Here is a 25219-nt window from a genome sequence, read left to right on the forward strand (position 1 = left end):
AAAAAGTTAAACTCTTTAATAAAAGGAAAAAAAATCGAATAAAAAAAAAATAATAATAATAATAATAATAATGAAATAAAAGTAAAAAAAGTACGGAACGACGTTCCTCGTATCTCGTTCACGCGGAACGTCGTAGAAATGTATCGTTAAACTTCTCGTACGAACGTTACGGAGAGAGTTCATTAAACGGTGAACGATGAAAGTAATTTAACAAAAAAAAAAAAAAGGAAAAAAGATGAAAGAAAATGTTTGCGCGAAGTATAGTACGAATATATTATATATACTTTCCGAACGATTCGTGATAGACTTGTTATCGTTAGGTGAGATGGATCGCGATCTATCGAGCCTCGTCGACAGATCGCGGTCCGAGTATCGAGTAGTAATGACCTTTCTGTTTCGCGGGTGAAACGACCGATGGCGCAGCGATCGGCAGTAATGGTCCTAAATATCGAAGAGCGTCAAATTGGCGGGCCCTTTTCAGCCGTCCGTAAAGAAAAAAAAAAAAAGAAGAAAAGTTAACGAAATAGAAAAACAAAACGAGATCTCGAGGAACTAAATATGTTTCTTTTCTGCCGCGATTCGTCAACTCGATCGGTATTAATCTAAACGCGGTTACATTGCACACTTCGATTTAGTTCGTGTATTGGACGCGTTGTCGTTTGCGATGGTACAAAGTATAGCAAGGACCCGTTAGTTGCTCGTCGGATTCCTTAGTTGCACTTTAATGGATATATTTATCATTTACTTTGCATTACATTCTGTGGACATTTTCGAATATGCGGTTGTATAAATAAATTAAAAACGAAATTAAATTAAATTAAATCGTGCAAAAGAAGATTTCGCATGTTTCTTCCCTCAAAAATTTGTCTAAATCATTTTAAACAAAGTAAAAATCTATTGTTTCCCATAATACATTCTATCTTTTCATTACAACGTTGATAAAAAAATATATCTAGCTACTCTTATAGGATTTTATTCGCAATTTTATGGTAATAATAATTATTAGGAAAGATTGCTCTTTCAGTCTCGTCCTTGAAGTTATATTCAACATGAGCTGATCTACCTTAGCTAAAAATTGGCCACGTATTCATTAGTTGCAATCAACGTGCAATTAACGAGATCTTGCTGTACAATCAAGACGACGAATTTAATTGTTTCGTTCGGTATTACGTTTGCAGAGTGTAATCGTAGAGGAAGAGAGGATGATAGTTCTATAATGATGATGATGATATATATATAGTATATATGTATATTAAGCGTGCGTCGAACATTAATATGAAGTGTTTTCAGCGGCTTAATTATTTATTGTTGGACATAAGCGACGCGAAATTTCCGTGTACAGTACGGGTCTAGATAAATGCGGTGTTATTATAACGATGTTATGTAACCGTGGATAGAGATTTAAAAAAAAAAAAATTTTGACGATTTCTGGAGTGATATATATATATATACGCGTCTGTTGGTTATCTTAGACTCATTCTGTATGTACGATCGTTGCTCATTTCGAAGCTTTAATCGCCCTAAGGGAAGACATGGTTCTTTTTCCTTCAATGGAATAGTTACCCGCCATTTGCATAATAATCTTTATTTAGCCTAAATCGTTTAAGTTAGAATGTTACTTGGGTAAGGTGATCGTATCCTTCCATCGAATTGGAAAGCTGTCGTGATCAAAGTGAACCGGAAATGAGAAGATGGAACGGAAGGTCCGTTTGTCATTTCTTAGCGTTGTTAGAATTTCATATATAGAAGCTCTGTCGTAACCAAAGTATCATTTTTCTCAATGATAAAGTTTAAAAGTATTTTTTTTTATATTAACCATTTTCCCGTTACAACAGTAAGATTAACAGTAACGATAACTCTCCGATATATTAATATTAGTTCTACTTTAATTTTACAGTAGTATTACTTACGCATTAATTTCGTATTAACACTTACATTAAGTTTCTATTTAATTTTTTTACAAACTTCGCAAGAATTTTGAGAAAATTATAAACGATCTATTTTTTAGATACTTGTTTACCTTTATTCTATATTTATTGTACCATATAGGAATATATCAATTATGGTCTAAAAGGGGATACTTGTCAAGGGTCTTCTCGCTTCAGCGCCCCGAAAAATGGGTCGTCTTTGAGAATTTCTTTTTAAATAATTAACTAAGATCTTGATTGAACCAAGTTTGGAATTTTTATCGTTAGTAAATCCCCTTTTGTTATTATTTAAATTTGACTTTGTGAGGAAGCTACATTTAATTCAAATTCAATCTTCATTTTCAATAATTTCTTTTTGCGAAATCCTACAATATAATTGATAAATGTGCCAGAAGGAGCACTGCTCTAGACACTTTGTACTTTTGAAAACAATTCAATTTTGTGTAAAATCCGAAGCGAGAAGGTCCGTAGAGCGCTAAAGATATGATCACCCTACGTTATAGATGAGTTATGGTTGCGCAACGGTGGAGTCAATACGACGAAGCGTCCCGAGGAGCGTCTTTAAACGGGATTCTCGGATGTTTCGTCGCGGTTTCGAAGACTGAGAAGGGTTAAATGGAAGGACGAAGTGTGCAAAAATTTACATTAACGTAACACGTGCCATATAATTGCAGCGCCGCGAGGCGCCGCGACTCGAATTTAATTCGAGATTGTTGCATACCTTCATAGTATATGCAAAGATCGTACGTCCACGGACGTTATTCCAGCTCGTTTCACTTACTGCAGCTTCGAGCGTCGCGTTTCTTTCGCCTCGTACAAGTAATCGAATCGTTTTGTACGTCTACGCGGAAACGATTAACGGGCCGCGAAAGCGTTAACGGGTCATTGAACTTTTCATTTCTGAATCGTCGACGCACACGCTTGCGGCATCTCGACGCGGAAAAGTTGCTAAACGACCCCCCCTGCTAAGCATTCCATTGTTTGCGTCGAGATCGTCGCGCGTTCGGTTCAAGCATAAGCGATCCGAGTTAACGACGGAACGGTCGTTTGACCTAAGAAGCCGAATTCTAATAATTTTTAAGCTCGCGTTTACTCGCAAACGACTATCGATAATATTGTAGCTCTACGTACCATTACATTACTTTAGTCGACGACACCTACATCTACTTAAAATGCTTACAACCAATTAAACGTTTCTTCCCCATTCGATCGATTCTGAATTTTCTCGTAAGGCTCGATTAACACAATACGAATTTTATACCGTTTTTTATAATCCGAACGAAAACGTTTACGGACGTTCTGCGGTGACACGCGATGTTTAAATCTTCGCCTCTGCGCGACTTCAGCGACGGGGCTTCGAATCACTTCGCGTCGCTTCGAGTCTTGGAAAATAAAAATTTAAATAGATTTAAAATTCATTCGTAAGATACGATTCATCGTCGGATTTTTTTAATCGACGTTCGGGCGATCGAGGCCGCGAGAACAAGCTTGTTTACGAATAAATATTACATTTTTATTCGTTTGGTCGCGAAGAAAATTTGCCCGACTCGAATTCGTATACAGGGTGTTCTGCCACCCCTGGGAGATTCTAAAGCTCAAAATAAAAAGAAAATCAAGGATACTAATTTGTTGATTGAAGCTTCGTTAAAAAGTTATCGAAACATTTTCAGCCACACAGTATATTTTCGGTAAAGAATTTTTTTTCTCGAAAGTGCATAGGATTTCGAGCGTATGTCTATGCACCTAAAATGATTCTAATTGACCCCTGCAAACGAAAATAATTTTTCTAAAACGATTTGAAATTTTTTAATTTTGTCGAAAAAATCCCTGTCGATTTTCCTAAAAAATTAGTTTTTGATTTTTAGTAATTTTATTTGATGTCCTACAGACAATTTGTCTAATACTTTTTTGTAGGTACCCATGAGCTCTACTTCAGAGAAAAGTTTCATTGAAATATATTCACTATTGTAGGAGTTATAACTGTTTGAAAATTGGACAATATTTTGGGGGTTTTTCTAATTTTGCGGGGTCAAGCATCAACTTTTCGAATATTTTTGGAATTTCTACATATTCTTGATTAAAATACGCGCCGTTTGCATTTTGAAACATTAAAATCGTCCAATCCGTTCAGGAGTTATGATGTTTTAAAGATACTCATGAAATTTCAGGGGAATAGTCATACCATATGGTCAGACATTGAATTTTCGGTAAGGAATTTTTTTCTCAAAAGCACGTGGGAATTCGAAGGTATGTCTAATGACAAAAAATATTTGTAATTGACCCCCGCAATAGAAAATAATTTTCCCAGAATGAATTGAAATTTTTCAATTTAATTTTTTAATAACTTTTTAACGAAGCCTCAATCAACAAATTGATATTCTTGATTTTCGACTTATTTTGGCCTCCAGAATTTCCCAGTAAAATTTTTCCAGAGGTAGCCGAACACCCTGTATAATTCGATGGTAAGAAACTCTCGATCGTTTTGGGAATCTTGTCTTGATCATCTTGAAACTCGAAAGAACGTCGATAAGTCTAAGTATCGAGTGTCAAGTGAACGAATGTATAGTATCTTAAGCGCGTATGTAACGATATGTACCTTTATTATTTTCGTCCACGCAATTCCATTGACTCAAATTAAAGAAAATCTGACAAGTTACACCTTTTCGACGCATTCTTTAGATTATTTTTGTCAATTTGTAGCGTTGGGCATAATTATTACGAAAGTTTATTTTAAATATTAATAGTGTTCGAGAAATTCTCAAATTCAATTATCTCGAAAATAAAGTTTGAAATGAAAAAATGTTACCCTTGATTTTTGATTTGTTTTTTCACGCAATGAAAGAACAATCCTGTTCCTTATACTTAAAAATCAATAAACATAGAAAACTAAATAATTACTAAACATTCATTATACGTAACTACATCATTCCAAACTTCCTTTCACGAAAGTCAATGAAATTGCGTGAACAAAAGCAATCGAAGTGCACCATGTAAGTATGTAAAACATTGAATACTTATTTATTAAATAAATAAAACCTTCAAACCTTATCGATCATCGAAATTCTCAAGAATTGTAAAATTTTCGAGACGATCAAGATTTTCGAGACTTCAGATACTTCCAATCAGATTTGAAGTGATTAATTATAGATTCGAAGCGACTCGAAGCGTTACAAATCCCATCACTACGTGACTTCCTTCTGAAACGTAGCGAAGGCACAAATGTTTTGACCGCTCAAGGCCACCAATCGACTAATCCCACGCATACTTTTTGACTATCTCTTCGCTGGTGAATAGAAGAAAAGTCGAAAATCGTGCTGCGATACAAACACTCCTGTAAGTCCATAGGTATTTATAATCACGCGTCTATAATGTACGTGGTGACGAGAGCTTATGCACGTGGCAGGACTGTAAAAATGAGGTTTGTGTCGAGAAAAGTAGCCTTGAGCAGCCAAAATATTTCACCTCCACCAGGGTTGGGCAAATTTTATTCACCACTGACGTATAAAAGTTTCAGGTTCGTTCGTAAATTAGCTTTCTCCCCCTCGAATGTCCGTTTAAAAAAGTAAATAAGTAAAATTTCTTTCGAATCTAATTTACGAACGAATCAAACATTTTTTATTCGTTGTTCGTGAATAAAATTTGAACGACCCTGGCGTCTGCTACAGCACGAGCATAATGTGAACGATTTGTCGCGTCGTGGGTTGAGAATTAAAGACTCAATGCTCGGCTGACAGTCGAGAAGTTCAATTCTCCTGACCGATGACAAACGATCTGTTCACCGGCGAAATATTCTTAATAAACATGAATTGATCAGGGTTCTCGAATAAGCACGCGTGAAGAGTATGCGCTTTCGAACGTTCTCCGATGCTATCGAATTGTTCGCGCGCATGCAAGTTAGAGATACAGGGCGAGCACACCGGCGTGAGGATAACGCGAAAATAGAAACGATAACGGGGAGACGCTAAAGAGAGAGAAGAGGAAGAAATATTCAGTATTTTGTCAAAAATTCATATTACCAGTGTAACAAAAGACTTTGATATATTGTTAGTATGCGTTGTAGGTATTACAGAATGAATTTAAATATAAATATACACACACTATACACGCATACGCATCTATAAACGTGTGTATGTATAAAAGATAATTAAGATCTTATAATTTTAAATGACTTTTAATATAGGTTTACTTGTGTAAAATAAGAAAAAATAATTGTGCTCAATAAATTTCAATAAATAACGATTTTGCCTATGCCAATAACGATTATTATTGTAATTATTTTTGTATAGAGACATAAGATAATATTATCTGGATATTATAAATACATTATAAGTATAATAGTAATCGCAGCATATGTGTAATAAAAGTATTTAACATTGCATGTTACGTGTCTGTAATGTCCTATATCAGTTGATATGACGATTTTCCCCTTTACCATTTTCGTGTCGCTCGAAACGTTACCATCAGTTTATAGAAATGAACACGAGAGAAAGTGAGACAGAAAATGAAATTGCAGAAATTTATCGTATACCTCGTATACCTCGTCTGTGCTTTCACCTTATGGATTTTCGTGGCCCAATCTGACTACCATACCGACCGGAAAATTCGGAGGTGATTTTAGCGTCCTCTTCACATGGATGGCGGTCAGTTGAGAAACTATTCACTGAATTAGTATTGATAGGCAAACAGCTGTAGATTCATTTCTGAATTTGTCGGTAACGTTGCGAATGACACGAAAATGGTAATGGGGTTTCGAGACCCCATAAAAATAGGCCGCAAAAATACATTGGATGAAGGATCTACTTCTATACCATATCTGTGGCAATACTCTAGAATCTTTGATGAATCAATGAGAATCAAAACTAACCTAGCGAAGAAGCTCTATATTTATGATGACCTATGCAAAGCGGATCGCAGCCAATTTGCAAATATTATTTAGTTTTCAATTAATAATTGCATTACCAGCTAAGAGTGATACGATTATTAATTGAACGCTAAATAATATTACCCAGGTCTCACCACGAGGAGGTTGCTGCGAACGGAGACCCACCCTAGCCTCGCCCCAACCACCCTTCCTTTGGCGAGGAAATCGAATACCTATCTAAGGGAGAAGCTATCGAAAAGTTAGAAATGAGCTACAAAAGGAGAGTTCTTAAAAGAACTGCCCAATCAAGAGATGAAGAACCTAACAAAATGTCAATACATGTGAGATGATACACATGTTTTCTAAAAATGAAATTGAAATGTGCAACTGCACGCACGAACTCTGACCGATGAAGAGATCGAAAACCTAACAAAATGTTGATACATGTGAAATAATCCATCACATGTCTTTTAGAAACAAAATTGGAATGTGCAACCGCACGTACGAATCCTGATTATTAAAGTACCAATATGTACTTTATTATTAATTGTTCCTTCTTAAATAAATACTTGCATTATGACAGTGCCTAACAAGACACTCGTACAAAACGAAGAAAGGATGCTGAAGATCCAACCAGAAATGTGCAACTGCACGTATGGACCTTGCATATTACAATACTAATATGTATCTTAATATTAATCATTCCCACTTAAATTTACGCACACGTTTCGGTAATATTTAATAAACGGCAGGAGAACGCTTTTTTATCTTATAATCTATATACATTTGTACTTATATTCTAACGCAATCTGTAGAAACATGAAGAAATATGAGGAAATATTTTCTTCTTGGTGTCTTCATCAATCCCACGATGTTTTTCTAAAACATGCACTAATATACAATAAATTATAACCGACATGAAACAAAGAAATACGACAAGATGTTTTCTTCTTGGTGTCTTCGTCACTCCCACGATGTTTTCCTGAAACAAAAACTCATATCCAATAAAATATATAACTCATATAAAACAAATAAATATGAAAAAATATTTCTTCTTGGTATCTTGATTAGTCCCACGATGTTTCCCTGAAACATAAATCAGACAATAAATAAAATTGTACAAAGAAACTAACTACATCAAGCTACTTCAAACTACAATAGAGTGGCACATACGGGGATGAAGTTAGACGTTTTAAATATCGCAACACTACGGGGCAACAACGCGATAAATCAACAATCGCAACGCTAATTTATAATAGAAAAAATTCCAAACGCGACTTGTAAGAATAAAAGCAACCCGCGGAATGGTAATTATTCGCAACACTACCCTGAAAAGCAAACGCGAAAAATAGTAATTCGCAACTCTAATTCGCAATCGCGTTTACTAAAAATTCGCAACGCTATTTTTAAAGCAAACGCCCGGTTCCTAGGTTTGCATAAAGACAATAACGAATCGTATTTATTCGCAGCACTCATATATCAACGCGATAAATATTTGTTCGCAACTCTACGAGCAAACGCGAACATTGTATATTTATTCGCAACTCTAACTTTAATCAGGGGCTATTGGTACATGTACATAGACATGTACTGGCCACAAAATAAACTAACTACTACTAGTACTACAATTGGGGTAGAATTTGGGCATTGAAAATATCGCAACGCTAAATAAAAAATCGCACGATTAATCAAGATCGCAACGCTAATTTATAACGTGAAAATTACAAACGCGGTTGACATCCATTATTATATATATAAAAGAGTAAAAAAGCAACGCGAATCGTGATTATTCGCAACACTACCCTGAAAAGGAAACGCGAAAAATGGTAATTCGCAACTCTACGAGCAATCACGTTTATCAATAATTTGCAACGCTATTTTTAAGCAAACATTCGGTACCTAAGTTTGCAAAAAACCAATCGCGTATCGTGTCAAGGCGCAACACTACCCTGAAAAGGAAACGCGAAAAACAGTGATTCGCAACTCTACAAGCAAACGCGATTATTGGATATTCGCAACTCTATGTATATCATAACCGCGAGTTATGGGGACGGACGGCTGGCATGTATGGTGCAATCATGTACCATCAGGTACATGCATACGTGAGCGAGTCAGAAAAATAAACTAACTACAACTACAGACGAGTTAAGTGACAAAGTAGTAACAGGAATGACTTTCCATTCTCATCCGAGGATGAAGATGAAAAGCCATTTGTTGCAGCCCACTCTTGAGACAGTTTGTCAGGGCCTCTTCGGCTCATCGAGAGCCTTTTCTTTCTTCGGCGGTCCTGCCGATGCCTGAAACTTACGAAAGACCGGGCTCGAGATTTTGTGCAATACGTAGTCTTCCAACAATATACGAATTGTTGCAAGAGCATACGTGGTGAATCTCGAGCGGGACGAACGTTTCGAAAGGGACCTGATCACGACCGCGAGCGCGAGAGAGCGACTTTAAGAGTCGCGCGATTCGAGGAGTCAAAAATAAAGCCGAAACAAACAGTACAAATGCACCGTTTGAATCAGCAAGATTTCTACTCTCGAAATCGTAACTACAGGAACAGAACTGCCACGCGAAAACGCGCCTACCCGAATTACTAATGTGGACAGTCCTGCCCTGACCCTACCTACTTAGGTTTAAACACACACACCAGAGAATAAGTTACCTACCTACCTAACCCTATATTTAAAAAAATGCAAAACTCAGTCTCTCAAACAAACACTCCACGGTTCTCATTCTCAATGTCCGGGCGCGACCTAAACTAGAGAGGACTCCCCGGGGTTCCTCCGACACCCGGACACAACCTCATTCATACTCTAATTGTGTACATACCAGTTTTTGCAGTGGACTGACAAAGATAGTGCCCATTGCGTACTTTTATTATTTATGTAAAACATTTTAATATATCTGATATAGTCTTTATTAAAATATACTCTATACATATATGATTATATAAGATTGAAAAGCTAATTCATTATGCAATTTACAATATTATCGACGTGTATGCAATACGAACAATTGCCAAGTAAATAATAACTATAAGTTTAATATTATTATTGTGATTGTTATGAATCTAATGTCAAAAAATTCTGTATCTGAATAGTGATGAACTTTTGATACGATGCACTTCCACAACCTAACCACAAACACACATATGTGGACAGTACATCGTGCACGAGACACTAGCATTGTCAGTCGCACAGATAAATTATTATTATAAATGTTACAAACTAAGTCATCGTGCCCCGTTGCCTTCGCTCGTGCAAATAACACTTGGGCATGTGCATGAACTTAGGCAACGAACACGGGAAAGTATCCTGAAAATCCTGACTAAAACAACTGGTTATTAATAATTAACTAATCGGTATCTATTCTCAGTTAAAATGACTCGACTTGTTATACGTAATATATCAACAACAGAGTACGTTAATATTGAAAGATATTATTATTCAAGAAAAATTTGTGATTGAAATTTAATTGTTCAAAATGTAAGACATTAATAAAGATTTCATGGTAAAATAATTTACTTTGCAAATTGAAATAAATTTGTTAAATTATTATTCAAAATATTAAATTAACCTTGGTCGATTCTGTCGTCAAAGTAAATTTAAAAAAAAATAAAATTAACATGCATGTTCCTTTGAGTTGAAAATCGACCAGTCGCGAAACGCCTTCTTGCACATAAAATACATCATATGATGTATTAATTAATAAAACGAATATTTAATAATTATATTAATGATGTAAGATATTTTACTCAATCATACGATTAATATAATGTTTTCACATTATATTAATTCGTATTCTACTCAATTATTTAATTCATATAATGATAATAAACATATTTCATATATTTTATCAAAATTGTGTAATAATCATATTGTGTAATATTTATTGATAACATTAAAAAACGCGAGTGCAAGAAGACCCTAGCCTGCTCTAAAAAAATATAACTCATGGGTATTATTCATACCCGCGGTCACTTAACTCGTCAAAAATACCAAGTATACAACTGGTCACCCGTGTTGATTCAGATATTTCATCCTACAACATGGTTGGGGACCAGAGGAAACAAAATAGCATGCGACTCACCAACTGTAGAATTCAAGCACCCAGGCGACGATGTTGCCTAGTAGGAGTCATCAGCGAAGTCATCAGCGATGTTAGAAACGAAGTCAGCATCAAGGTCAGCAGCGAGATCATCGTCGAGTTTCTCTGAATCCACAAGTACGATGATGAGATGTCAGGATCCTTTAGAAAGAAAGAGGAAATGTTTTTACGAAAAGGTTTCTACCGTATTTGAAAACTTGATGGCAAATTTAGATCAAACAATTTTTTTTAAGCGTACTCGGAACAAAATACGAAGAATACTTACATTTTTCGCACGTGGGCATCGCCAAATACTCTTTTTCGTATAGATACAGGTTTCTTGTCGAAACGTGTTCACAAACTCTCAAAGCATTATGGTGTCGCGTCTATACGTGACCGTAGTTTTGACCGCAGTTGAGAGTCTCATGTGGTTGAATTGTAATTACGAGCTGCCACAGAAATAAAACACAAATTTGTTAACAGACACTTATTAATATTGGATAAATGCATCGATGGATAATGACGAAAAGAAGAGAACCGGTTAAAAATGAAAAATACGTTTGACCGTAGTTGAGCGTCCCGTGTTTGAATTGTAATTACGGGCTCTTACAGAAATAAAACACAAATTTGTTAATATGCACTTATTAATATTGTATAATTGCATCGATGGAGAATGACGAGGAGAATAGAAATGGTTAAAAATAAAAACTACGTACCTAATTAGACGCGAAGCTGTCAACGCACTTCTCACACCACTTTCGAGACGAAGAATGACGAACAGGATCGGACACGATCACGCGCGAGGAGTGGGGAGTGGGGTGAAGGAGTCACGTAGTCCGTCTCGACTCTTGATGTGTATCTTCGAAAGAAAGGTTAAACCTTATATCTCGAAGAACTGAAAATAAATAAAATTAAGACATGATGTAAATAAAATTAATATAAAAAGATATGAAACAAACAATTAATTAAAGATTTATAATCTTTATACTCCTGTGACGTCACAATGAGAAGCTGTCATTGGCTCATCTAATATCGATCTGTTATTGGTTGCATATATAACTAGATCAATTAAAATATATTAATTATAACCATATAATGCGTAAGTATTAACTTTCAATCTAAATTTCAATCAGTTTTTCATATAAAAGTTTCTTTTGTTTCTACTAAATTTTCTAAAGATATTTATTTTAATTCTCACTAGATATCCAACCTTCTTTGTCGCGGTGTCGATAACATTGAACTTGACGCAGTGTGGTAAGAAGTCTTCTACAGGCATAAACGAAGTGTGAAGTAGACGCCGAACGCGATATTTTTTCGTAACACAGGGATTAAGGGCACAGACAATGCATAGTATAGACGCATAAAACAACAGTGTTAGTGTCACGCAGATCAGGAATTCATGAGTCCATCTCCAAGGTGAAGTCGAGAGGCCGGCGTCCGAGAATGTAAACACAACCTGACCGAGCTTTTAAAAGATAAGAAACGTATCGCATCATTATCCTTGGCTTAGGAATGCTAACAATGGTAAGAATAAAATTATTTTTAAAGAATATTATAGAATACACTAGAAATAGGTACAGACGAGTAACAGACAGGAACAGTATTCAGTGGGAGTCCTATGTCGCAAAAGAAAAACATCGTGAAAAATTAATATATTTGTATATTTTATACATATTATTTGTCTATTGTTGTTGCGTTCACTCAATTTATATGAAAAGCATTTATTAAAATTTCAATTAAAAATGAATATATTTACATATTAATTAGTACATATTTCAATAAAATGAATTCCCTATGTATATCGATATTTCATCTTTAAGAGACACTATTGAATCTATCGAATAATCGAAAGTCGGATGCTGCTCATTGTGACGTCACAGGAGTATAAAGATTATAAATCATTAATTAATTGTTTGTTTCATATCTTTTTATATTAATTTTATTTACATCATGTCTTAATTTTATTTATTTTCAGTTCTTCGAGATATAAGGTTTAACCTTTCTTTCGAAGATACACATCAAGAGTCGAGACGGACTACGTGACTCCCTCACCCCACTCCCCACTCCTCGCGCGAGATCGTGTCCGATCCTGTTCGTCATTCTTCGTCTCGAAAGTGGTGTGAGAAGTGCGGTGACAGCTTCGCGTCTAATTAGGTACGTATTTTTTATTTTTAACCATTTCTATTCTCCTCGTCATTCTCCATCGATGCAATTATACAATATTAATAAGTGTCTGTTAACAAATTCGTGTTTTATTTCTGCTATAGCTCGTAATTACAATTCAACCACATGAGACTCTCAACTGCGGTCAAAACTACGGTCACGTATAGACGCGACACCATAATGCTTTGAGAGTTTGTGAACACGTTTCGACAAGAAACCTGTATCTATACGAAAAAGAGTATTTGGCGATGCCCACGTGCGAAAAATGTAAGTATTCTTCGTATTTTGTTCCGAGTGCGCTTAAAAAAAATTGTTTGATCTAAATTTGCCATCAAGTTTTCAAATACGGTAGAAACCTTTTCGTAAAAACATTTACTCTTTCTTTCTAAAGGATCCTGACATCTCATCATCGTACTTGTGGATCCAGAGAAACTTGACGATGATCTCGCTGCTGACCTTAATGCTGACTTCGTTTCTAACGTCGCTGATGACTCCTACTATGCAACATCGTCGCCCGGGTGCTTGAATTCTACAGTTGGTGAGTCGCATGCTATTTTGTTTCCTCTGGTCCCCAACCATGTTGTAGGATGAAATATCCGAATCAACACGGGTGACCAGTTGTATACTTGGTATTTTTGACGTGTTAAGTGACCGCGGGTATTTTTTGTACCCAAGCGTAGGAACATATACATATATGCCTACATAGGTCGGAAAGTAAAAAATGTCTGGGCACTTGAGATTATGCGAGTTCGAATTTCAGCTGTGTTGAGAGCAAGAAGGATAGACTCACATTCGCCGCCTTTCTCGAATCCTTGAAGATATACTTTTTCAATCCCTCCCATAGTCAACTCACTTGTATTTACGCACGCATTCAGCTGGCTGCCCATTAATACTAATTCAGTGCCTAGTTTCTCAACTGACCGTCATCCATGAGAAGAGGCCACTAAAATCACCTCCGAATTTTCAGGTCGGTATGGCAGTCAGATTCGGCCGCGAAAGTCCATAAGGTGAAAGGTCTATTCATATACCTCGTCTGTGGTGAGGTCTACTCGTATACCTCGTCTGTGGTAACAGTAATAAAAGACAAATTACGATCAAATTTCTGTAATTTCATATCCTACCATAACAGGCGCTATGCTCGTTTTCTATAGCTTGACGGTAATGTTGCGCGTGACACCGAAATGATAAATGGCCGAAAAAGTACATTGGATGTAACGTCTATTTGTATGCGTCGTCTATGGTAGTTAACTATCGATAGTTTTCGAGAATTCAAATTTACTATCATAGTCACACAGGAAAAGTCTATCGATAGTTGACTAAAAACATCGATAGTTTTCGATTGTGAAAACTATCGATAATTATCGATATACTATCGATAGGACTCCACCACTGCTACGTAGCTCTCCGAACCATGTGACACGAAAATGAGTATCTAGTTTGTGCTATAATCATGGATAATTATCGGCTCTGATATTTATTCTTCTTACATAGAAGATGCAAGACATGATTAATTGTCATGATTATTACTATTTACCATCAATATCAACGTCCACGTTAAGTAAATTCATCGTGAGTGGTTCGTCAAAGAGGAGTGGAAATATTTGAATTGCAAGCTATGAGTTTTGAACACAATTCCACTCAACCAGTGCAATACGAGATCTTTTGTAATTGTAAGTTGCAGGATTGTCGCTGCGGGGAAAACAATGGTAATGATTATGATTACAAAACCTTCAGACACTTAAAATTTCTCTATTCTTTTTAACAGTAATACACTTCTATTTATTTTTGTCAGTCATAAGCCATATAAATGTTATTATTTCATGATAAACATGAATTAATTGTTTACTCTGAGTACTGAATATATTTTTGTTATTTTTTAATGAATTGTTTTGCACTATTTATGTGTTCACTTATAGTATTCGAGTGGACATGGGATAAAGAACAAGCCACAGATGATGTTGTTTTATCAGAACAAAACTTAGAAATTCAATTTCGCTATAATCATTTTGGTATAAAAGCTGTGAAGGGTAATAAATTATTAGAAAAAGAAAAACATCATTATTGGGAAATTAAGATACTTAATCATATTCCTGGAACAAATATTGTCAGTATTTAATTCAAATTGTTTGCATCTATGGGTGAACAAGATTCTTTTTGTTATGAACAACATAAGAAAATACTTTTAGGTAATTGGGGTTGGAACAAATAACATGGACCTGAATGGTATAAAGGATGATTTTTACCTTGGGTTCAATTACCAATCTTATGTTTTTTCTTCTCGAGGATATATACAACATAATGAAGACAAATGCTCGTACGGTCCTTCCTTTGGACAGGGTAGTTTAGTCGGGATATACTTAAACACATGGAGGGGTACCTTGGAATTTTTTCTTAATAGAAAACCTCTTGGTAAATAGAATATGATGTTCTAGATATTAATATATTTAATGTATTTTCTAGAATTATGATTTTCATTTTAGGGATTGCTTTTAATGAACTTCGAGGTATTATGTTATATCCTTTAGTGGGTTCTAGAAATTCAGAAAGTAAGATTAGATTAACTCATAGCTGCTCTGTACCAGCATCTTTACAAGTAGAATGTTTGGCAGTTTTAAAATCTTCCCAAAGAGAGTATTTATCAACTATGTTACCTGGATTACAACATCTTTCAAAGAGTATTTTTGCAGATATATTGAAAAAAAACTTAAGTAAGAAAATTCATGAAATTTTTACTAAGAAAATACGAATATTTGTTTATGAAAATTACACCACCTTTCATTGTAGGTGATAATGATGAAGAGAAGGATGATCTTGATTTTCTAACAGACTGTATGATTTTTGATGAATATGATTTTGCTCTAGTAGGTTGTGGGAGAAAGAAAGAGAAGAAATGAGTGTCAACAGAATATAGAATTCGTGATTTCTCATTCACGAGGACACATTTTATACGATTTATGCGTAGACCATTTAATTATATTTTGTAAAGAAACTTGTTCGCGTTCAGAATATAAAAATATATGCGTGGTAACAAACGTGTTAATCGTGTAGGTCGAGACGACTAACTGTGCAAAAATTTTTAGTACACTGCCTATCGTTTTCTGCGATTCGTTGGTTTTATGGATTTATCGTCTATACAAGTTTTACGTTTCTGATTCGATGTAACAGTAGCATCGTTATTAATTTTTGCACAGAAAACCACAGCTTGCGCCCAACCGGCAAGCGGACCCCATAATTCGCGCAAGTGATTGCTGACTTCCGCATGAATTTTTGGCGTAACTGTTTTGTGTTGTCCTAGATGGGGCAAATAATTTGCTCTAGCAATTTGAAATATATGAGTATCTACAGGAATGGCTTCTAAATGACCTAATGACATTAAACATATACAATCTGCAACTTTTGGTCCAATCCCTGGAAGAGTAATTAATTGTTTCCTAGCCTTGGAATATAATACATTTTCTTTTTTATGTAGATTTAAAAGCCACTGTCTTCCACCCAGTGCAGCTAAACTTTTTGCTGCATTTGCTATATATCCTGCACGATATCCAAATTTTTCTTCCTTTAATTTTAATTCTACATTTTCCTCTGTTAATGCCTCGATAGTTGGAAAACTGTAATAATCATCCTGCTCGACCGAACAAATTTTTTCACCAAATAACGAACATAATTTCTCCACCATTCCTGATATCCTGAAAAGATCATATATTTAAACAATATATTTGTCTCAAAGTATGCATCTTAACACACCTTTGTATATTGTTATTTGAACTACATATGAAAGAGAATGTATTCTCAACAACATCTTGATTCAAGATCCTAACACCGTTTGTTTTACTTGAAAACTTTTCAAAATGTTGATCCGCTATAGCCCATTTTTTACAGTGATCTGTTAATGACACATCTAGCCTAAAATACCTAGATAAAACCTCATCATAATTTTTAGAATCCTCTAATGGACCATGCACAGTGTAAATCAAATGTGTGTCATTTTGTTCGAGGGTCCAAATGCATCCATCAAATACTCCCCTATAAGCATTATTATAAGGAAACCATCTGAAAGTCATTTATTATTTGTAATTTATTGAATGTACGAAGAGTGTTTGTAGTTTAAAAAATCACGATTATATCGAAGTGTTTAAAAATGTCTGTCAGTATTGTACAAATATTGGTTATGTTGTAACGAAGAAATAAATTTATCATTATTTAATATTTCACCTAAAACTTTGGCCTCCTTTTAAAGTGATGCCCAAGTCCAATTCCGTCGGCGGACAAATGATTTTTCCTTCTTTTTTCTTTGCTTCATCTTTGTGCATTTTCATGATCGTTCGTCTCGAAATTCTCACGTAACTTTCAGTAATTTTTCTTAATGTACAGCACCGAATAGTTAACAACGAAAATTGATAGCACGAAATACTGAATGATTTATAAAGGATCAACAACTACGAGTTCTTTACCGTTGCGATTGATAAAATATTCTGCTGTGAAAACCCGCGCTTTTTGGCGTGCGTCTACGATCGATGGTAAACTTAAATTCTGCTTTCCGACATTGTAATACGTATTCGTAATTTCTACTTTTCTTTGTGCATGAACATAATGTTAAGTGAATTAAATATGATTATAAGTATGTTCATGCACAAAGAAAATTAGAAATTACGAATAAGTATTACAGTGTCGGAAAGCAGAAGTTGGCGGTGTCTTCAAACAAGCAATAGAGAAAAATAATTTTCGATCATATGGAGCTTTCGCGGCCATCGAGAAATGAACTTTTTTAATAAGAGAATATATTGGTACAAGAGTTTGCGTACAACTTCTGATATCATTATATTCTCCTTCTCTGTTGTTAAGTGAGGTTATGTTCGGTTTTTACCATTAAAAAATAAATTTTCGTATCAAGAAGATAGAATTGAAGTTACGCAGAACCTCTTACACGCTCGTGTGCTCCTGTTACTTCGTTCCCCAACTAGGAACAGTGTTTATATTGTTTTTTTATCTACATTTTGAGCTTGAGCAGGTAGCCTAATCACAGACGAGGTATACGTATACCTGGCTGTGTCATAATATATAAAAGTGGATTAGCCCAACGATCGATGTCAATTATTTATAAAATCTGTCGATAAATTACCCTCATTTGGTAACATTTACTCGTTAGTATGAATTTGTAAATATTTTAATTTGGGACACAGAGTAATTTTACTCCGTACTAATACATAATCTATATATTACATACATGAACAAATAGATTTAATAAAGTTTCTCTATAGTGTGTTATCTGGGCAAATTTCTTCGTTTCGAATAGGATATCATGACGGAAAGCTTGGAAGGGCAACATCAACAAGCTTATCAAACAGAAGTAGCCTTATCTAACGACATTCCTTTCTAACACAACGATAAACACGAGTGAACCGTACGCGTTCCGTTAACGTCAGGTTTTCAACAGCTGGAAGCACGTCACTTTCGAAACGCAAGTTGACAGCGACGTAATCGAGAATCTCAGAATGCACCGTCCACTCTGACCGGTTTTTAAGAGGATTCTTAGGCCATTGCGTTAACGGTAGAAACCCGACACACTTGAATACCTGATGCTAAATATACGAAGCTGTCCCCCTGGGGATTACTAGTAAAAAGTATTTACCAGTCACGTTAAATGTTTTATACATTACTGTACATTTAAGTAAATTGTACAGTATCGTGACTAATAAATAAATACTCGAAGTATTACTTTTGATTCCTTCGTTCCCATATGTGACCTTGAAACTGGTTCCGACAACCGACGAGCGTTGGCAGCAGCAGTTAATGACTTCGTATATTCATTTACAATTACATTGAAGATTCAAATGCACGGATCATTTTATGAAATATTTCATATTTTACTAACTTTGAGCCAACCACAGTATCGAAGTTTTATTTACACTACCTTGTTAGGCTACCTTTCGTAGTATTCGCGAAGCGAGCGGCGGTTAACCGGTTGTCAGCTGTTCGTCGAAATATTATTCACCGCGTTTTGCAGGTTCTTGCACTCTCCGTCACCGTTTCGTCTAGCCGGCGGCATCAGGCGGCCGCCATTTGCCGAGAGAACGTATTGACGGTCACTGTCGGTCCCTGCCGGATGCCATGAGCGGGCAGTTGTGTGTTAGCCGCCGTCAGAATTAGACATATGTATTCCGTTATAATATAACATCATGGACGATGAAAAATTAATATTTTTAGTACGAAACAAAGAGTGTTTATTCAATCTTACCCACAAAGATTACACTGATATCGGTTTGAAAATGAGAATATGGAAAGAGATTGGCGACGAGATGGGACTGTCAGGTAAATAATAAATATTAATTGCTATATCGTTTGTGAAAGTCAGTGTAGAAACGAAACACAAAATAAAATATAATATGCTCAAAACAGACCGTCGTAATTTATTATTTGCTGTATGAAAATAAGCATTTACGAAATGTACACGGATTGGAGAGGGGAGTAATAAATAATCTTGTACTTTGGAAGCTTTGGTTTCGATACTATCTACATTTAATAAAATAGTGTAATATATGTGGTATAAGATGGAACGTTACCAATTTGTTGGTAATGGCGTTGCAAAGAAGTAACGAAAAACATAAAATTTGATATTTTTGTTATCATAAACCTACATGAATCATTCTGCCTGCGTGTCTTATCGTGCTCTGGGCTGTCCGGCCGCCAGCCGCAGGTAGCCCGAGAAGGTCACACTTTGTCCGACTCGTTCTAGCTGAACCCTGTCCACTATCTTTGTTAAACGACGCAGGGTCGACCTAGCTTGATATAAAAAAAGAAAATGAACTGCAGTCAAACTTCTGCCACGTACTTACAGTTCTTGTTGAGAGATAGAGAACGACTGCTGCTTCATTTTCACCAACAGATAAAACCCTTTAATAACGACTCGAGTGAGAACATTTCTTGAAAGTACGACATAATTCCATGAATCAATGATTCTATTGTGGGTTGAGAGTTCTATAAAACTAAATAAGAAAAACTGCTATTGAATAGTATCGGACTTATTGACAGTGTTGGCAACAGTATCGTGTGTTGCAATGCAATGCAAGAATAGACCAGTAAGGTTTACATTTACTTTGTTTGCGAGAACTGTGTTTATTATCCGCCATTGTCAAACACTTTGAAGTTGTCAGACTTCGTCAATCATGCCTCAATTATTTACGAATCGAGAGTATCAACATGGCTAGATCCCTACAATTTGGTTTCAAAGATCGCTCAATCTCGTATTCTGTGCTCGATGAATTTGTAGGGAAACTTAACGAAGCAAAAATAAAAATGAAATACCTGGATAGGTATAATAGTCGTGAAACAATTTTAGTCTAATGTGCGTGTCTGGCCAAAGGCACTACGAAAGAGATTCTGTTGTTTTGTCTACTCGAGTATCTCATCTCGTGGATGAAGTATGCAGTCTTATCGAAGTGTACTTTTACAATAACGAATACATTCAGGAATTTATTTTAGGGGCTGAGTGTAAATACAGGTGGTTCAGCTTAAGAGATCAGTACCGCAGATCAGTGAGAAGTAGTAAGAGAACTTCGTCGGGTCAAAATAGAAAATGGAGGTACGATCACGCAATGTCATTTTTATTGCCGCACCTTCAGGAACGAGACACGTGGTCGAACGTTTCGGAAGAGATCGAGTCCGAGGACCCCAGAATTCTCGATGGAGACGAGGCCGTGAACCCATCCAAAGAGGACCATTACACGTTGCAGCGACATCTCGATCCATTGTTCATCGAACCGGAGCTAAACTCCTCGTCTTCGCGAGATGAAAACGTTATCGCTACTTTCAAGCCACCGTCCCTCTCGCGATCGAAGAAATCGAAGACCAAACAAACGGACGAGACACCGACGGCCGCGTCGATCTCGGAGCATCCGATGGACGCGTTCCTTTACGGTGTCGGGCAAACGATAAAAACTTTTCCACCGATCTATCAACACATGGCTAAACTGAAGATATTCAACATCGTGTCGGACATAGAAATGCAGTTACTAATAGCGCCGCAGACGCCAATAGGAACTCCGTTCATTCAAATTAGCACCGACGATCGGTTCCTGAGCCAAAAAACGTTTACTCAAGAGATACCAATGGCGGACTGTTCGCAAGACAATTACGTGAAAGTAACCGTTCCATGCACTCCAGTGATATACGAAAGTTCTCAATCACCGTCATCGTGTGGAAGCCAATCATCGTAAATTAGTTTCTTGTATCGTATATACGTGTATGAAGTTAGTTTTCTAAGGTTCGACGATTACTACCATAGGGTAAGATTTATCGTCGAGTTAAACGAACGTATAAGCGTGTGATGTTGGAAAGAATTTTATTCGAATAACGGATGACGAATAAAAATTCTAGAGATTATTTGCCACGTTCATCCAACAATTATTCGTTCAACTGGAAACATAATTTAAACGAATAATTCAAATTGTGATTTGTTTATTTTTTATTCGTTATTCGAAATTTTATATCTAAATAAGAATTTCGTCTATCTGTGATGAATTGTATGATTGAGTGTGAACGACGTGTCTCATACAGAGATATTAAACGAATGTTAGATTTTAATATTTTTTGAAATGTTGGTGCTATTTTTGATAATAATATCATTAAACTGTGATTAATACATTCTATAATCTCACTTCAATGTTTTGTACAATGTATAAAACTTTCTCCCTTGATTACCCTTGTAAATTTTTTTCCTTGGCAATTAATACCTTCAAATTTTCAAACAGTTTAACCTTTTAAGTGTGAAATGCTGAAGGTGTATTTAATAAGCATACTCACCGAACGCCTATCTGCGTTTTCCGCACGAGCTTTAATAATACAAATACAAAATTACGATTGAAGGATTAAAAAGGTAATGCACGGTTTCATATTACCTTCGATCGAACGGATAATATGAATCATCGTTTAAACGTATCACCGTGATGTCTCACGGTCCTTTATTTCATCTTTTTTTTTATCATATATGTTTTCTTCTTATCACAGTCGATGCTACGAAATACAAATACAGATTGCTTCTCACGTGTCCAACAATAAATACACAGAAATCTCGGACAATCGCCGTCACACGGGCAACGGGATACATTAACAGCCCTTTTTCTCAGCGCAATGAAGTTAAAGTCGAGTAACTATAAAATATACAATTTCAGAAGAATTAAAAGACAGGGGTAAAACTTTCAGCACGCGTCAAACTAGCATATTAAAAAGCTGACACTCGTTATTCTGGTACAACGAAGGTTTCAGACGACGGTCACGCGAATATACTTCAATCAGAACCGAATCAAATGACACGTAAATAGGCTCGTCCAGACTTCTTTTGTACACCGATCGCAGCACAAAGTGTTTGTAACGCTATGCCGCTGTTTACTTCCTTCTGACACGTCATCCGGTTCTGATTAAATGGAATAAAACGGAATCGTCGCGACAAAAGTATCGTTTGCAAAAGAAATTGCAGTACCGCGAAGGGGGGTTTCAATCTCCTTATTCGCGTCCAAGGCTTTTTTCCTGGTTGGATTCCCAGACGACACCGGACATGAACGCGTTATTATTACAATAATATACAATCGTTGCATCACGCGAGTGGTTAAAAGGCACAGTGGCGTGCACGACCTGTCAATGACGCTTTGACCGAGGCACGTCGAACCAGTAATTTGTTTTATATACTAATTTAGAATGAATTGGTAGGTAGAATGGTGTGTTGTTAAGGCTCGTATACGTACATTAAAACTGCATTCCTTTTCTATCTTTTTAGAAAAAAGAAAGATTCGAGTGTACCGATCTGGAAACAAACTTGATTGCTTTGATATTGACTCTCAATTTGATAGGACGAAACGATATGTTTCGTCATTTTTGCGAGTCAATCAATGTTAAGCAGACGACAGATGGCCGTTCGATTTTATTTTATTCGAAAGAATAAACCAAGTCGTTTTCAATTCGTTCTACGAATCCGGAGTCAAAGGTTTGCCGTTCGACAGCCTCGAAAAATTTCACGAACGAAATATACCGCGAGCATCCATTTTGGACAGCGCATCTGAACGCACGTCTATACACATATGTATATAATATATATTTATACATGGAACATATCGTAGGTTATTCGATAAACAGTAATGAACAGTGTTCCCCATAGAAAGGCGCGTTAGATCCACGGAGGATCTGCCAATGGTGGACGGATCCGTTAATATAGAACAAGTCTCCGTTTACTCGCGAAGACTTTAAAAACTATTTTCGTTTTAATTTTACTAATTTTCCTGCTACGATATTGCGTTTTATACGAAATTCGATATTTTATCTAGACGTACACATGCGTACACAAGTGTACGGCTTGTGTAAATGGCGAAGTGTGTATATGTATACGTATAGGCACGTTTCTTTCATTTTGATTTCTCGAACAAAGCAGTCGCAGAGGTCTCCAAACTAATCTAGTCTCTACGTTTTACGGTCAAGCGATGAAACAACTCTCTCGGTTCAGCTACGTATAATTGCACTTGGAATCGAAGTGAAATGCTCACGCTGGTGGAAGGTCGTTGTTACCTTCCTGATTAAGAAACAACGACGAAAATCTATTACCCTGCGGGGTCCAACGACCCGAAAGACGCGTGTATTTTTATTACACTATACCCATCGAACGTCCTGTGTCATGATGCTTTCGAAACACTTTCCAATCGCTCTTCCACAGTATCTCCGGCTTCGTCCTCCTCTAATAATTCTTCGTCCATCGAATGGACCGATTCTCTCGATAATGTTCAACGGATGTCTCTTACTAAAATCTCGTTTACTTTTCAACCAAACGGATCGAAATAAAAAAAAGAATTCCTTTGGTATTCAATATTGGGACACCAATAGCCACAGCTTACAGGTACTAGGTACTGCTTTCATCCTCCTCGATCACCTTCCACCGATCCCAGATTCGCGATCGTTGACGTCCAAAGACCCTGGATCGTCGCGGACCAGAAATCTCTCCATTCGGATAGCTAAATTTGTGGAACAGGTACTTCCAGTCTGACGCACACGAGGATCTCCGTCCCATTATGCCGAGAGTCCACGCGATTATTCTTTTTCGAACATCGTTTCAAGCGTACCAAGTCTGGTCAGAAGTGTCTTTTGAAAAGGCATTTTTTGTTTTCTCGCGGAAAGTTCCATGGTACAGAACGGGGGGAAAAGGAGGGGGAGGCTTGAACGTCGGCACGCTCGATCGACAAAAGACTACGGGGAATCGTCGTGGCTCTCATAAGCTGCGAGGAGCAGTTTTGCGGGTGGCTTCTTCCTTCCGGTCGTTTTTCGTCTGACATCGACTGGTTCCGACGCGCGTCAGAACGAAACAGCCTCAGAAGCTGCCGCACTCCCGCAGCACGCGATTTCCGAGCGGCAACGGCGGACGGAAGTTGTTGATTACCTGGAACCAGAAAGAAAAGCACCGGGCATTAGGAAACGGGGCCGTGATTCCGCCGATTTGAAATTCATTCGACGCGTCGACTGGGCTAAAAATAAAATCGAGAGAGAGAAAAAAAAATATACGCGGACAACTCGCGTTTTATGCAGCCTGTCTAGCGACCTGGATGGATATTAATCGAGCCTACGGAAAGGCGTTTGGGTGGGTGTTTCGTTCCACCTTAATCGATTGAGGACAGGAAGAGGCGTTGGATATTCTCGCGAGGCGAAATCTGCTCGGAGCATTTCGGGCGAGAACGGTTTCGAGCGGATCGGAACATGTTCGGGAAGTGACGTATTGGACGAATGAAAGATAGGGGAGGTTTAAAAGAGAATATGGAAATGTTCGAGTTTTGAATCTTTTAGGATCGGTAGGATCGTCGTCAATTTATTTACTATAATGAGGTTGGGGAACCTGGGTCTGTTAGCTACAGTAGCTCACGAAAGTATTCAAACCCTTTCAATCTACATCGTTAACAAATAGAACATGTTAGGTTTAAATTTTGAAAATAAGATTGTAAGTAAAGTCACATAGGAGTCTAAAAAATGTATAAGTGACAGACATAGAGATATAAAAATACCGTTTTCGGGCGTCACAAAAGTATTTGTACGCACCAATAAGTCCTGACTCGTTTGATGTTAATATCCAGTTGGCCCTCTTTTGACATTTTTTCAACGGAGTTCTATATTTCTGTTATTTTGTTCTTTTATAAATTGGCAATTTCAAGATATG

General features: G+C 36.6%; 4 protein-coding genes across 4 annotated transcripts in view; 2 read left to right on the forward strand and 2 right to left on the reverse strand.

Annotated features, from left to right (window-relative positions):
• The first annotated feature begins 14447 nt into the window (after positions 1-14447).
• On the forward strand, positions 14448-15956 carry LOC122400602 (SPRY domain-containing SOCS box protein 3-like). The gene is made up of 5 exons (XM_043402134.1): positions 14448-14744; positions 14955-15142; positions 15225-15447; positions 15519-15746; positions 15823-15956. The coding sequence occupies exons 1-5, from the start codon at positions 14654-14656 to the stop codon at positions 15930-15932; spliced, it is 840 nt and encodes a 279-aa protein (XP_043258069.1). The 5' UTR covers positions 14448-14653; the 3' UTR covers positions 15933-15956.
• A 166-nt stretch (positions 15957-16122) lies between these two features.
• LOC122400601 (N-glycosylase/DNA lyase) lies at positions 16123-17602 on the reverse strand. Its single transcript, XM_043402132.1, has 3 exons — positions 17251-17602; positions 16783-17088; positions 16123-16724 (listed from the first exon to the last, which is right to left on the reverse strand). The coding sequence occupies exons 1-3, from the start codon at positions 17352-17354 to the stop codon at positions 16127-16129; spliced, it is 1008 nt and encodes a 335-aa protein (XP_043258067.1). The 5' UTR covers positions 17355-17602; the 3' UTR covers positions 16123-16126.
• A 1584-nt stretch (positions 17603-19186) lies between these two features.
• Positions 19187-21837, forward strand: LOC122400557. The gene is made up of 2 exons (XM_043402080.1): positions 19187-19347; positions 20518-21837. Exons 1-2 carry the CDS (start codon positions 19215-19217, stop codon positions 21249-21251), a joined length of 867 nt encoding a protein of 288 aa, XP_043258015.1. The 5' UTR covers positions 19187-19214; the 3' UTR covers positions 21252-21837.
• A 125-nt stretch (positions 21838-21962) lies between these two features.
• The window catches only part of LOC122400558 (carbonic anhydrase 2), a 41892-nt gene continuing 38635 nt past the window's right edge, over positions 21963-25219 (reverse strand). Inside the window, exon 7 of the mRNA XM_043402081.1 lies at positions 21963-24451. Within this exon, the coding sequence (XP_043258016.1) occupies positions 24383-24451 (69 nt within the window). The 3' untranslated portion in view covers positions 21963-24382. The remainder of the gene's footprint in view (positions 24452-25219) is intronic.

Source organism: Colletes gigas, unplaced genomic scaffold (assembly GCF_013123115.1).
Source record: "Colletes gigas isolate AHSC1104 unplaced genomic scaffold, ASM1312311v1 Colletes_gigas_Sc00019, whole genome shotgun sequence".
Lineage (NCBI taxonomy): Eukaryota > Metazoa > Arthropoda > Insecta > Hymenoptera > Colletidae > Colletes > Colletes gigas.

What these genes read in the sequence shown, in the direction of transcription:
- LOC122400557 (XM_043402080.1), top strand. Translation starts at nt 19,215, where the DNA reads ATGGACGATGAAAAATTAATATTTTTAGTACGAAACAAAGAGTGTTTA. An exon ending in CGACGAGATGGGACTGTCAG is followed by an intron (nt 19,348 to 20,517) that starts GTAAATAATAAA and finishes AATTTATTTTAG; the next exon opens with GGGCTGAGTGTAAATACAGG.
- LOC122400602 (XM_043402134.1), top strand. Translation starts at nt 14,654, where the DNA reads ATGAGTTTTGAACACAATTCCACTCAACCAGTGCAATACGAGATCTTT. An exon ending in TCGCTGCGGGGAAAACAATG is followed by an intron (nt 14,745 to 14,954) that starts GTAATGATTATG and finishes GTTCACTTATAG; the next exon opens with TATTCGAGTGGACATGGGAT. An exon ending in ATATTCCTGGAACAAATATT is followed by an intron (nt 15,143 to 15,224) that starts GTCAGTATTTAA and finishes AAATACTTTTAG; the next exon opens with GTAATTGGGGTTGGAACAAA.
- LOC122400601 (XM_043402132.1), bottom strand. Translation starts at nt 17,354, where the DNA reads ATGAAAATGCACAAAGATGAAGCAAAGAAAAAAGAAGGAAAAATCATT. An exon ending in AAAGGAGGCCAAAGTTTTAG is followed by an intron (nt 17,089 to 17,250) that starts GTGAAATATTAA and finishes AATGACTTTCAG; the next exon opens with ATGGTTTCCTTATAATAATG. An exon ending in TCAAATAACAATATACAAAG is followed by an intron (nt 16,725 to 16,782) that starts GTGTGTTAAGAT and finishes TGATCTTTTCAG; the next exon opens with GATATCAGGAATGGTGGAGA.